The sequence below is a fragment of the Podarcis filfolensis genome, assembly GCF_964270895.1.
Source record: "Podarcis filfolensis genome assembly, chromosome: 14".
In the NCBI taxonomy this organism is placed as follows: Eukaryota; Metazoa; Chordata; class Lepidosauria; order Squamata; family Lacertidae; genus Podarcis; species Podarcis filfolensis.
In genome coordinates, this window is record NC_139616.1 from 32584224 (window position 1) to 32598448 (window position 14225).

The 14225-nt window shown below is 41.8% G+C and overlaps 1 protein-coding gene across 32 annotated transcripts in view; it reads right to left on the reverse strand.

Annotated features, from left to right (window-relative positions):
* RBFOX1 (RNA binding fox-1 homolog 1) overlaps positions 1-14225 on the reverse strand; it is a 1446067-nt gene that overhangs the window by 694974 nt on the left and 736868 nt on the right. For 23 of the 32 annotated variants that reach the window (XM_083585208.1, XM_083585181.1, XM_083585184.1 and 20 more), the window contains one exon: positions 12925-12972. The exons of the other annotated variants lie outside the window; for them this stretch is intronic. In XM_083585208.1, coding sequence (XP_083441334.1) covers positions 12925-12972 — 48 coding nt within the window. Of the gene's footprint in view, positions 1-12924; positions 12973-14225 lie in introns of those variants that run through there. 32 annotated transcript variants of the gene reach the window in all.

Sequence of the window (14225 nt, forward strand, 5' to 3'; positions counted from 1 at the left end):
GAAAAGAAAGAACAAGAAAAATAAAGAAATAAAAGTGACAAGCAAAAAAACTTTCATCTGTGAAATGGCATGCTGGAAGAAGGTCAAAAGTGAAAAGAGTCACACATTTATTCATTTATCTGTTTGACTAATTAAGTTATTATCATTATTAAACAAAGAACCTCATCTTAGGTATGGTTACTCTGAACTTAGACCCAGTTGAGCCCAATGAGGTTTATGGCTATGTGTACAGAATTGCAACATTGGGCAGAAATTAGTGGCAACAACCACTAGCGGAGGAAGAGGAGTGCAGGGGGAGCGGACCACCCCCCGGCAGTGTGATCCTCGCAGGGTGCCATCATGGCTGCCTGCCCCCCCGCCCGTGCTGTGCACCACACCCCCACAAGCTGTGTGCCACGCCCCCAGGACTTGTACCCCGCCTCCAGGACCCATGCCAGCCCCGCCCACGCCTGCTCTCCGCTCCCTGGTGCCAGAGCATGAAGCTCTGCCACTGGGAACAACTCTCTCTCTCTCTCTCTTTCTCTCTCTGTGTGTGTTGTGTGTACAAACACACCCACCCATCCACCCACGTGTCAAGGAGCAGAGGGACAGAATCTGCTATGTCCAATAAAATGAAAGATGCCACCACATGCAAATAGGCACTTTTTGCTTTGGGTGATAACACAAGTATACAGTAAAACCCCAGGGTACAAGGGGGAATAAGGTCCCTAAATATTACAAAATACTATTTTGTGAGATTTTTGGCTTTTAAAATCATCACCACCACCACCAGGTATTGTCCATAAGTGAATGGGCAAGATGTAGATGCTTGCACTAATGTTTTAAACTTATCCTACAACTTCTGGACAGGATTTCACATTTAAAGTTCCTTATTACTTCTGTTAATTAATTATTTAGTCAAGCAGCTGAGTGCAGATTCTTTGTCCTCTACTGCCATCTTCTGGATATTTAAGCACAATAAAAAGCACACAGAATGACATTAATTGCTCAATTATAGCCTTTGCAAAGCCAGATAATGTTAGGTTGCAATCCTATCCACACTTACCTGGGAGTAAATCCAGCTGACCTCAACAAGACTTACTTCCAAATAAAAAATTATACTGTCAACCATTATATAATTAATATAGATTATGGAATCATTAAAATAATAAAAAGTTGAAAGAGTTTTCTAAATAAAAATAGACAAGTCTAAAATAATTTTAAAATGTACAACTTCCCATATCTAGATTCTAAAAACAAAACAAAACACCATTTAAATTTGAAATACAAGCACAGCCTTGCAGTGCAAATTTAAATAAGATAAATGCATGATCAACACACACAATTTAAATTTCACACAAAGCTAACTCCATCCATTCTCTAGCAATCCCTCTGAAGGGGGATGAATGACCAAGTGGCATAATCAATAAATCAGCCTTTAACAGGTCATATTCAGATACGGGCTCTGTCAACCGGGGGGGAAGGGAGGGGGGAATCAAGGGACAATAAAGGGGAGGGGTCTTTCATCTTCCTACATTTGTAAAAAACATTGTATCTAATATTGGCATGAATTATTACTACTATTACTATTCCACCTTTCCTCCCAAAATGGAACTCACAGAAGCTCACAAAAATTAAAACAAACACAGATTTTTTTAAAAAGCTAAAAACATTTAAAAGATAAGCGTTAACAAGTCACTAAACTGTAACGGAATTAAAACAATGCAAAAACAAATTAAAACACAGATAGTAAAAACAGCACAGCACCACTAAAATCCCTTTCTTTAAAAGTAGTCCATTCCCCAAAGCCTGCAGGAACAAAAAAACACACAAAAAACCACCACATGCCAATTGAAGGGCAACAAAGAGGGATCCAATCTCATGCATGTTTATCATGAAGTAATTCCAACTGACTGCAGTAGGGGTTACCTTCATGCAAGTGTGTATAGGATTGCAGCCTCAAAGAGGTGTCGTTCATTTAAAGTTTAAGAATGAAATTGGGGAATATACACTGTTTACTTCACAGTAATATCTCTCTCTAAAGTAAGATAACTGGAGAAGCCAGACATTGAGCCCAAGACCTGCTGCATGCAGAGCAGATACCCCACCACTGAGCTACAAACCTTCACCTCAGAGAAAACAGAGAAAGCCCACTGTACATTGCTGGACTCGAGTCTTCATCATCCCTGGCTATAGGCTGTGGCTCCAGAGATCTTCACTGGTTGCCTATTTGCAGCCAGGCCAGGTTCAAGGTGTTGGGTATAAGGGACGCAGGTGGCGCTGTGGGTTAAACCACAAAGCCTAGGACTTGCCAATCAGAAGGTCGGCAGTTCGAATCCCCGCAATGGGGTGAGCTACCGTTGATCAGTCCCTGCTCCTGCCAACCTAGCAGTTTGAAAGCACATCAAAAGTGCAAGTAGATAAATAGGTACCACTCTGGCAGGAAGGTAAACGGTGTTTCCATGCGCTGCTCTGGTTCGCCAGAAGCGGCTTAGTCATGCTGGCCACATGACCCAGAAGCTGTACGCCGGCTCCCTCGGCCAATAAAGCGAGATGAGCGCCGCAACCCCAGAGTCGTCCACAGCTGGACCTAACAATCAGGAGTCCCTTTACCTTTACTTATGGGTATATAAAGCCCTTAACAACTTGCAACCCCCAATTTACCGTATTTTTTGCTCTATAAGACTCACTTTTTCCCTCCTAAAAAGTAAGGGGAAATGTGTGTGAGTCTTATGGAGCGAATGCAGGCTGCGCAGCTATCCCAGAAGCCAGAACAGCAACAGAACTGCTTTCGCCGCACAGCGATCCCTCTTGCTGTTCTGGCTTCTGAGATTCAGAATATTTTTTTTCTTGTTTTCCTCCTCCCAAAACTAGGTGTGTCTTATCGTCTGGTGCGTCTTATAGAGCAAAAAATACGGTACCTACGAGATCGCCTTACCCCACCTGCGCCCCCTCAACCACTTTGATGGGCAGAATGGGCACTACTACAGGTAGTAATAATAATACCCATTCCACGTTTGTAAGAACTCAGTTGTTTTGTGTGGCGGCGACTATACTTTGGAACTCCCTGCCTATCGAGAACAAGCAGGTGCCTTCACTTTACTCTTCCTGGAGCCCGCCAAAAAACATCTTTGTTTAGACAAGCCTATCCATACGCTTAGAAAGTTGAGGTTATTTTTATCTGTTTTAGTATTTTAACTTCTGAACATTTTAAAGTAGGGTGGTAATTTTTTTCTGGATTCTCTTGCTTCATCTTTTCGTCAACTACTTTGAGGTGTGTGTTTTTTTATTAAAAAAAATACATTTTATGAAATAAAAATAAATAAATAAATCCAAGACTACTCCCCCTTAGTTTTTGTATTATTATTATTATTATTATTATTATTATTATTATTATTATTGGAACAAGCTCTTAAAAGTGTTTACTTTTCTATCTCACACCTTCTGGACTGCTGTCTTTGGCTCATGATGATCTAACATTCCCCTGAAAATGTTTGGCTTACCAAAGAATAATTTCAGCTTTAAAAAAAAAAAGTTGCTTGTTCAAAGGGCACCTTGGAGATTATTAAATGTAAAAAGTTTCCTCTGATGCAAAGAACACATGAGATGGTATTGGTTTCCAGCCATATTCATTAGACGAGAGAAAGAAAGTAAACCTGAAGAGAAAAGGCCTTTGAAAGTGGAGGGAGGGAGAGAGAGGGGGACTCTTTTCTGTTGTTATTTTTTTAAAAAAAGTTTCAAAAGTTAATTATTTTCCCAAATTACTGAGGCCGGGAATCACTGCGTAGTGTGGCAAAATAATCTCTTCTATTTTGTATAGAAGCACCTGTCAACATAGGAACTTGCTTCCACTTTTTTAAAAAATACAAACCATGACAAATATCCTTCTTAACCACCCTTGCATCCCAGCCTCAAAATTTACACAACTTATCATTGCTCTTGAAGATAAGCTAACTGACCCCAACACCCTTGCAAAAAGAAAGTAAAAGCCCACCACAATTCAAATAACTTAGAATAAAGTAATACAACTTTTATGCAGTTGGAACTCATTCTATAATCAAAGATATGCTTTTAATGAGATTGTGTCTTTGATGGAAACTAAGGCTGTAATGAACAGATGGGTCATTACTCTGCTTGCAGGCATGCTACTTAATTTTTATTTAATTTCAGTACCCTGATGTTTTTGATAAAGTGCCCATAATTTAGGTTACTCCCCCCCCCCAACACACACTTCATCTTTTGATGTAGGTACATTTTCTACTTCATTCATATATAATAAACAGTGAACTACATTTACTAGCATTTTGCGAAATGATGTGTGAAAATACACACACATTTTACAAACACACACACACACACTTATAAAGGCATCAAACAGCACTTCATGCAAGCTTGCTCCAGATCCTTTTTTTTTAAGGATTTGGATAATCACTAAAATAATATCTATGTTGCTGTGATTAACGAAACACAGTTTGTTTGTTTTTAATGTGTTGAAATATTTCAGCTTTCCGTTTCATCAGCTGCTCTTATGCTGTTTCCAAGCTGGAAGTCATAGAGCTTTGAGCATGGAATGCTCTGAAAGGCTTAATTCACTGAAAACTAAGCTAGGTAAGCAATGTTGGTGCTCTCTTCCAGATCAGGCCAGGCTTTGTTAACATGCCCAGCATGTGCTCCCAGAAGTTCTCTCAACAAATGTTTCAGATGCCAATTAAGAAAGTTGTGACCTTTAACTACAACACCGTCCTCTTTTCTTCATCCCGAAGTGTAATGCATATCAAGAGCATTTGTTGCAGTTACTTTATCTATCCTGGCAACTGTCTGAAATCTCCTGGAAAACTGCTAGCAGCTAATGTCGACCAACCTTTCCAATGCTTGCTGCCCTCAAACTATTTCAGACTACAATTCCCATGAGACCCAGACAGTACCACTCACTGTATGATACTGGGAGTTGTAGTCAAAAACAGCTGGAGGACATCAGGTAGGAAGGGCTGGTATACACAATCATGTGCTAGATAGACCAAATTCTTCAAGTAGACTGAAACATGTCATGGATAGTGGTAGTGACACTGACTTCTCTATGATATCTAGCCATGGTGGCTATGTTCTGCCTATGCAGTCAGAAACAGTATCCCTCTGAATACTAGTGGGGAGAATGTGGTCCTGCTCAGGTCCTGCTTGTGGAATCTCCCATAGCAATCTGGTTGCCCATTGTAAGAACAGGATACTGGAATAGGTGGGCCTTTGGCTAGACTCAGAAGACAGGGTCTTCTTACACTCAGCTGGATTTGAAACTGGAGGTTCATCTGTTCTTCCGAAATGTTGCCTGTAAACATTGTCTATTAGAAGGTAACATTACCAATTCCTGCCTTTTCCCCACTCCCTACTATGGCAGCACAACACAAGAAGGAAGACTTAGATAGACAATGGAAATGCACAGTGATTAACCCTTGTTTCCAAGTGCTCAGTCAACCGAGCATTCAAGCTGCAACCTAATGCTTGCTTATAAGGGAGTTAAGACCTGCCTCCTGCTGCCCATTCTTGGCATCATAACAGAAGGGAAAAGATGTCTTGGAGTGTGTGCAGAGTGTGCAGAGTTCATTTCCATTCCCTCGCTAAGTCAATGCCAGCTGAGGCTGTTAAGGATTCCTGTTTCAGTTTTATTTTATTGGGTGCCACCTTACAAAAACAACACTGAGCAGGGCCATGAATGACTTGTAATTTTTAAAAAGTCTTTTTCAAAGCTATACTGCTTAAATTTTAACCCTAAAAAAAGATAGGCAAAACCACTAAATGACACAACACCACAAGTTTTTTACCACGTACAAGAGAATCCCCACTTGCACACAAATGTCATGCATGTTCCCGCTTACACGCATGCTAAAAACGGCACCAAAACAGGGCAGGGGCGGAACCGGGGAATCCCCACTTTTGCGTATTCCAGTGATGTGTGTGGTGGCCTGGAATGGAACTCCTACGTAAGTGAGGATTCCCCTATATCCCACAGGGGACCCACAGAAATAATGTGGTTGGTCAAGGGAGCCGTGGACTCAAAAAAGGTTGAAAGCCTCTGGCCTACCAAGCTGTCAGTCATTAACATAGCTTGTGTTTACAAAACTCACTCCAACTATCAAGATTCAAATGTCAGCATTCACCAAATTCTAGGGAAACTATTAGAATTACATGTACACAGTCTCAATAGATAAACAGTCTCTCTCTCATATAGAGAAGCCTAGGAAGCTGCCTTATACTGTGTCAGGCCACTGATCCACCTAGTTCAGCACTGTCTACCCTGACTATCTTAAAGCTTTTCAGGCTTTAAGATAGGAGGCTTTCCCCAGCCCTAACTGGTGATGCCAAGGAATGAACCTGGGATCTATTTCATGCAAGGCAGCTGCTCTATGACTGAGCTGTGGCCCTTCCACAGGACATGGGGTACGCATGTACAACTGGAAGCTTTTTATAATGAGTTAGCCCCTTAGTCCATCTAGCTCACTATTGTCCAGGGTTTCAGGCAGGAGCCTCTTCCCAGTCCTGCCTGGAGATATCATTGGAGATTGAACCTGAAACCTTCTGCATGCAAAACAGATGTTCCACGACTGTGCTGTTTATGACCTTCCCCCACCTCCCTCTCCCCACATACACTTATGCCAGCCTCCTGCTAAACCACCGTCATGAAACCACAGATTCCCCCACCCCAATCTATTCTTACAATATTGAATCAAGGCTCAATATTTCAGAATTCAAGCAGCTGAGATAAATGGCACAATCACAGGGTCTTCTGACCTTGATCAGCAAGAAGAACATTCCAGTGAAACTGAGCAAAAGCTGCTGAGATAACATAAATCATATCTGTGCGGCACATGCCTTATATATAAAAGCATGAAGACTTCCTATCGCCCATCAATCTGGAAGACAATAAAACGGGCTAGCTATGCTCCCACCCAAAAGAGAGAGGAAGACAAAGAAAGGGGGAAGTCAAGTCCCACCCCCCTCTTGAGTGCATTCATGCAGTTTATTACATATGCAGATAAAACCTTGTCAGGAAGCTTAAAACATTTCTAGTTCTTAGATAGTTACAGCATCACATTTCACTGTAAAAAAAAAAACCTGATTCTTAGTCACTCACATCTATTATAGATTAATAGATCAGATATACAAGCTTTTGCAGAGAAGCAGGAATGCTTCCTAAGTTATCTTCATTAGAATATATCCATGATTTATTTATTTTTTAGTTCTGATCACCTAGTCTTTTTGACTGATATATTAAGAATTTAACATTGATTCATTTTTTTTGTTCTGTTCTGAATTTCAAATTTCAAATTCAAAACAGTGCACGGTTTTGCCACAGTTCTCCACAACTTCCCAGCCCTGCCACACTTCCAAGAACACCCATGGGAAATCACACATTTCCCAAAGAAACCTCGTAGTGAGGTTGGGAATCAAGGAAAAGGGGTGGGTAGTGAAGGAGAAACTTGTGGCTATAGCATCCCTGTACTTATTTCAGTGCAGAAAGAAGGGTGGAATTTGATGGTTGTTGTTCAGTGGTAGACTAACTTCTGCTGTCTATGCTCTGGTAACCTCTAGGCTGGATTACTGCAGCACATTATACGTAGGGTTGCCTCTGAAGCTCGTGCAGATGCAGTGGCTAGGTTACTCAGTGGGGCGAGATGGTTTGAGCATATTACAGTAATCCTGGCCCAATTGCACAGGTTGCCAATTAGCTTCCATGTACAATTCAAAGTGCTGGCTCAGGACCACAATATCTCTAGGACTGCCTCTCCCAATATAAACCAACTCAGACTCTGCATTTATCAGCTGAGGCCCTTCTTCCATGTGCCTCCTCCATGTGAGATCTGGAGGGTGGCAACACAAGAACTGGAGTAGCTCTCCATTGGTTGAAATCTCTCCCCAGGGAGGCTCGCCTCGCACATTCATTATACACCTTTAAGTGTCAGGCAAAAAGGCTCTTGTTCAACCTTTGTCTGATTAATATTCTACAATCTTTTAAATGTGTTTGTGGAAGAGGGGGTTATTGTTTTATTGATTTTGTTTTAACTATTTATTTGTGCTTTTACACTGTATCTTGTGAACCACCCTGAGATCTTGTGACAAAGGGTGGTATATAAATCTCATCATCAACATTCTCATCATCATCACAACCTGCTTCTCCTGACCGAGGAAGACATCTTCATCCCAACTCTCTTCAAGATTTTCCTCATTATTCAAATTGTTCCCACCCATCACTCATTAGTTAGCTTTCCAAATAACATCCTCAGCTCCTTGAACACTGATGGTGCTTGTCTGAATGGGAGACAAAGGTGTGCAGTTCTGAGTGTGTGTAGAAGCTAGTCTATTGTACATTGGCAATAATAATAATCATCATATTTGTTGCTCCACCCACTTTAGTCCTTGGTCCCACCCACCACCAACAAGTGCCTCTCAGAAGTTTATAGCCCTCAGGCCCTCAGACTCCCCAACCCATTATGAAACCTGATAATGGATCTGCAAAGTAATCTGCTGCTAGGAAGGCATTTCATTCTCATAAACCCCATCCACTAGCATCTGAGTTAGTAGAAGGCCTAGAAAAAATGGTGTGGAAGTCATTTCCTCAAAGCCTATGTTTGAGATTTTTTTTTGGGGGGGGATAGAAGCTGGACCCAGGTGCTGTGTCTATGTGTCACTCGATACCTGTCATTTGCAAGGCTGCATGCCCTTGGTCACCCCATTCTGTCCTCTGCCCGCTTTCGTTTGTCCATTGGTATCTTGGCTTTTATAGAGATGGCATTTGTCTCTTCTTTCGCAGGTGCTTTTTTAATTAATCTCTGGAAAGTGCTGCAAGACCTTTTCACAGAAGGTGTTATTACAAAAATCCTTATCCGTAGGCAAAGGAGCCACAAGTTTAACGGCGCACATTGTATCCCCAAGAAGATCATGCAGAGTTATAAAACATTACAGAACAAAAGGGGGGGGGCGATTCTCTAACTTTGCTGACCTATCACATTATCAGCTCCAGCGCAAAGCATAAAGCCTTTTGATCTTGCAGGCCCCAAGGTGGCTCTTGCATGTAAAAAGTGGCGATTTTATCTGTCAAGATGCACCTCAAAAGGATTCCCTTGGCAAACCAACCCTCCCCCTGTTCCGGAGAAACAGGCAAATGGAGTGCGGTGCTGCGAATGACCTTGAACTACAAAGCTAATGCCACTCGGCTGCTCGTTAGCGGTCAGCCGCGTGGTTGCCTCCAGGGAACGCTGCCGAGAATGTCAATGCAGATGCCAGCGAGGTTGACTTGACAAAGGAGAAGTGGGCCTAATCAAAGGGCAGGGAAGCAAAGCAATCCTCAGACGAGGGATGGGGGAGGAATTTGGAGGGTTCGATTTTCAAAGCATGATCTCCACATCCTGGATGAATGTGCAGATTGGACGTGGGTCTCCTTCACAGTCCTAATTTGCCCTAGATTCTACAATGAGGTGATCTAGGGGCTGGCATCTTTTGAAAACTTTTTAAAACATCTACTAATAACATTGAGCAGCTAACATGTGCACTCACGTCAAAAATGTGGCTGCAATTACCCAGAGAAAAGGAATGATATTATAAGGGTGTGTTGTCATTCTCAGGGAGATTGTATGAATGGGGTGGGGGGGTGGGGAGCCAGGAATTGTAGTTTGCTAAAGGTTGCTGAGATTTGTTAGGAGACCCCTCTGTTTCCCCCACCCAGAGCTACAATTCCCAGAGCGGTTTAACAATCAATCTCTCTTCCCAGGGAACTCTGGGAATTGCAGCTCCAGGAGGTGACTAGAGGTCTACATCTCTCCCACTGAAATTAAGCGGATTTAAGAACTGCTGAGTCCCAGCTGGATTATGCCCCATGATTTTGAGGCCTTTAATCTGTGTGAACTCTGGGGCACCTTTGCTCCCATAAAGCACAACAAAACCTAATCGAAATTTCAATCAAGCATACAGCTGAAAGTATCAAAAGCAATTTCAGAAACAATTTTGGAAAAGAGTCAGTAGAATACTTTGGCACACTGTGAACCCTCTAAACGTAAACTGAGCCTGTTTGTGTGCGTGCGCCAGTGCCGTAATGTAAGGCTGCTTATTTAACTTGTCACCCCTAGAATCTTATGTCACTTTAGCTGCAAAAGTACCCCCTTGTCCACAAGCTCCATTGCTTGTTTATCACACATATGGCTGGGCTTTAGAATGGCAGGTGACAGTTTCACAAGAAATAAATTGTGCCTATTGAATCCAGCTCAGAAAACCATTTTGGTGGTTTTCATTTGAAAGCAATCTCCTTCTGCTTACTAATGTTCCTGAACTCTCTTCATATTTTCAACAAAAAAAACCTCCCCCCAAAAAAACTGAATTATCTTACCTTACTCCGTTGACTTGAGAGAAAGAGGGGTAGTGAGTTTGAGATACCATCAAATACATTGTTGTTGGGAAGGGCAGAGAGTTTCTACACATTTTAGAAAAGATTTGTGAGAGGCAGTCTGCAGAATAATCATATTCTCTTCTGCTCCCCTGCCCCGCATCACCCCAAAAGAATTAGATGTGGTATTTTTAAAAGCCTAATTGTTTTCAAATATGACTACATTCTCCACAGCAGGTTTTTCTTCTTTTAGTGCTGCAAAACCCTGGGGAAAAAACTCTCTGGTTGAAGACCAAAGTTATTAGCATTGAAAATAAGGCCACTTTCTCCTCACACAAACACACACAACTTTCTGGGTCCAATCGTAGTAGCTATTGGTATTTTCAACCTGGGGTGTATCTGCACTCATGGGTTTTAACATTAAGGAATGGGTTTTGATAAGCATATAGACACATAATGTTCTGCTTTTAACTTTCATAGTGTGTTATTAGAATGTGACACCAGAGGGGGCTGCAGAGCAAATAGGAACCAGCTGTAGGGAAACAGTGTTTTGACAGAGAAAACTGAGGTAAGAAGCACTTTATTTTATATGTCCTGTGACATTTTAGAACAATGTATCTAATATTGTTCTAACAACCTTAAACAAGTCAGTGTAAATCTAGCCCTGGACTCTCAGATGAGAAGGCCAATTTTAGTTAAATCCAGACATTTGCACTCTATCTGTATCCATTATCTTCAGTTACCACAACTGAGCAATTGCTAAATGATTTAAAAAAGGGGGGGGGGGACATGTAGCTCTTCATTTTCTCTAAAGCTGCCTGTGGAGCCTCATATTTATGATCAAGGAGAAAACCAGAGGAATAGGGTACCCTCTCTGGTCCACTCTCAGACTCTGCCTCCCTCTCCCACTGGAAACCAGCCAGTTCATCTCAAATTGAGGCCTTAACCACAGGGCATAATCTGGGTGACATTCTTTCTGCTCTGAAAATGAGAAAGATTTTCCCCTATTAACTCCAATACACCCATCCCACCTCAAAGCGTCATTCAATAGCAAGCAGGGATGCGGGGCTTTTTAAATTGCTCAAAATATATTGCTGTTATGGGGACTTGATTGACAAAGTTAGGAAATCATTAAAACAGAAAGTGCTTTCTTCATATCCTTTCCTTACGGTGCCATTCAAAACCTTATTCTTTCTGCTACAAACGTTTCAGATGAGCAATATGAGTTTGAAGGGTGCCAAGGTGGTATCTCATTCAAATCCACTGAATATATTTTAGATGTTCAGCAGCTTCGAATACTACTAAGTATAAGCCCAACAGTTATGCAAAGCAAGAAACACCCTGAAGCAATTTAAATATTGGAACAACAACATACATACATACATACATACGTGTGTGTGTGTGTAAAAATTAAAGTTTAGGTGATGATGCATGGAAGCTACTTTTAGTGACAACAGTTTTGCTACTTTCAAAGCACAAATTTGATACTCAAGGATCAGTCACGGAAATCAAATAATGTTTTAGAAATGTTTTTTCACAGATATTTAAACATATGCCTATTGTAACATACTGGTGCAGTTTGTGATTTGTGTTCACTGCATCACTTCCTTGGACAGCAGCGCAGGCACAGGGAGTTGGGGAAGGCCACCGCTGATGCCAGCTCTACAATTATACCAATCTATGCTTCCCTTCCCACCACCACTCCAGTAGCCAGCATTCAGAATCAGAACTGTAGAGCTCCATTTAAATTCTTCAGAATACCTTGTGGTATTGTTACATCAAGGTTACTGCAGGGCACTGCTGGATATATTAATGCTGTCACCTTCCACTTATCCATTTGGAGGAATGCTGCTGTTTTCATAATTACCACTAGCACCCACCAAGTAAGACCCACCGGAGGCCAATTGGTTGAGAATACCTTCAGATGTGGAGCTGGGGCAGCTCAAATGTAGTGGTCCAGTGTTTCTAACCAAGATTAGCAGACAGGTGGGATCCACAGGTGAGCACACTCACTCTTTTTCACTCCTGTGGCACACCCAACCTGTTTCCCTTCACACCACCTCTCCACCTCCCTTTCATTTTCCAGATTTCACCACGGCAGCCCTGTACCCCCCACCCACCCCACTCAAGGCCTGCTGGAGTTCACAAGCAAAGCCAGAAGCAGGTTTGAAACCAATCGTGGTTAACATTATCATCAATGTGTATGCAAAATTGCACTATAGTTAGCTCTGAAAATGGAAGAAAGCAGGGCAGTCCACATGTGGAAAGGGTAATAGGAAGAAGGGAAGATCTGAGAGACTGCTACTCATCTCCTAACCATGGTAAAAAGATTGTGAGCATTATGTTTGCTTTCAATGCAGTGACTTTATGTCATAAGCATTTCAAAAGAAGCAAGGTTCAAAACACAATGGAAAACCTCTCTCTCTCTCCATAATCACATTGTAGTGTGAAACTTCCCTTTGAATTATATCCAATGCACATTATTATGTCCATATTAGAATTGCCATCTATAGCCAGTAAGCTGTGACAAAAATATATACCAGAGAAAGGACAATATATCAAAAGGATGGACTTACTTTTCTGTCCTCCGTTTCTACACAAGAGCTGCACTCCAGTTTAGTATCCTGAAAAAGTTAAGAAACAACTAGTAAGGGTGGGGGGAGCTCTCTCTCCGAAACAGCAATGCCTGAAAACCTAAAAATAAAATTATGGTTTAATCTGAAGTTCAGAGTTCTCATTTTCTCCACTTTCTCTCTCCCCCCCCCCCAAACCACATTAACTTATCATATTAAATATTTTATAGATACAAAAATATCAGACTTTCACATATTCATTTGAAATGACCTCAAGTGAACCTGACTGTAATGAGATGTGCAGGATGCAGTAACCAAGCTTAACCCAACAGAACAAGAAAGGCCAAACCACAGTTTAGTGTTACATCAGAATAATGTCAGTGTGTTTCTTGCTCTACCTGATCATGCAAGCATTACCATAATTGCTTGACCTGCTGTGGGCTTTGAACTTATCCCATGTGGATAGGGGAGGGTATTTGCTCACTTGAACCAAAGTAGAAGACCTCACATATTGTTGATTGCCCTGCTTTATCAGGGTCACTGACTGAGCCGAGATTGAACTCACATTAAAACAAACTTGAAAAATGAGTCCCCTGATCAATATGGGGAAGTCTGAGGACTAAGCACACATTATTGTCTCGTTAACCGTGCCTGAACCATGCAAGAGGAATGAACATCGCTCAAAAGAAAGGCACATTCAGATATAACATTAAACATTATTTAATGATACATGAAGGACCCTACCCCAGCCTTGTGAGCCTTCCAGCAGAGGGTCAAGGAATATATGGGAAGCCTTTGCTTCTATTTTAAGTTTTCACTCATTACATCCAACCCAACATAAAACTGTGGTTTAGCTAAACTATGGTTTAAAGTGGAGTTGGAAAATGTGGCCCTCCATGCCTTAGTATCTGGCCCTCGAGAGTCTGCATAGGTCGTGCCTCCTCCCCAGGCTACAACCTTCATTGGCACTGATCCATAGCCTGCCCTATTTTTATTTTGTGCCTGGTGGGAATAGAATTGGCACAGATGTGTACTTGGACTTTGATCATGGCTCTTGCTTTCATGTATGTAGAAACCACCCACTTTTTTTGTGTGGCTGGATTGTAGCCTACTTTGCCAAGAGTCACACCCTTTCCCCCACTCAAAACTGGCTGTGGGCCTCAGAAAGCTGTGGACCCCACTAAGAAATGTGACCATTGGACTGTGCAGAGCAGGTTCCTCACTCTGACTTAAAGAAACAAATGGTTTACAACCTGGGCTTGTTTCACTAAACCAAGGTTATGTTAAACCATCACCTTTGAGTT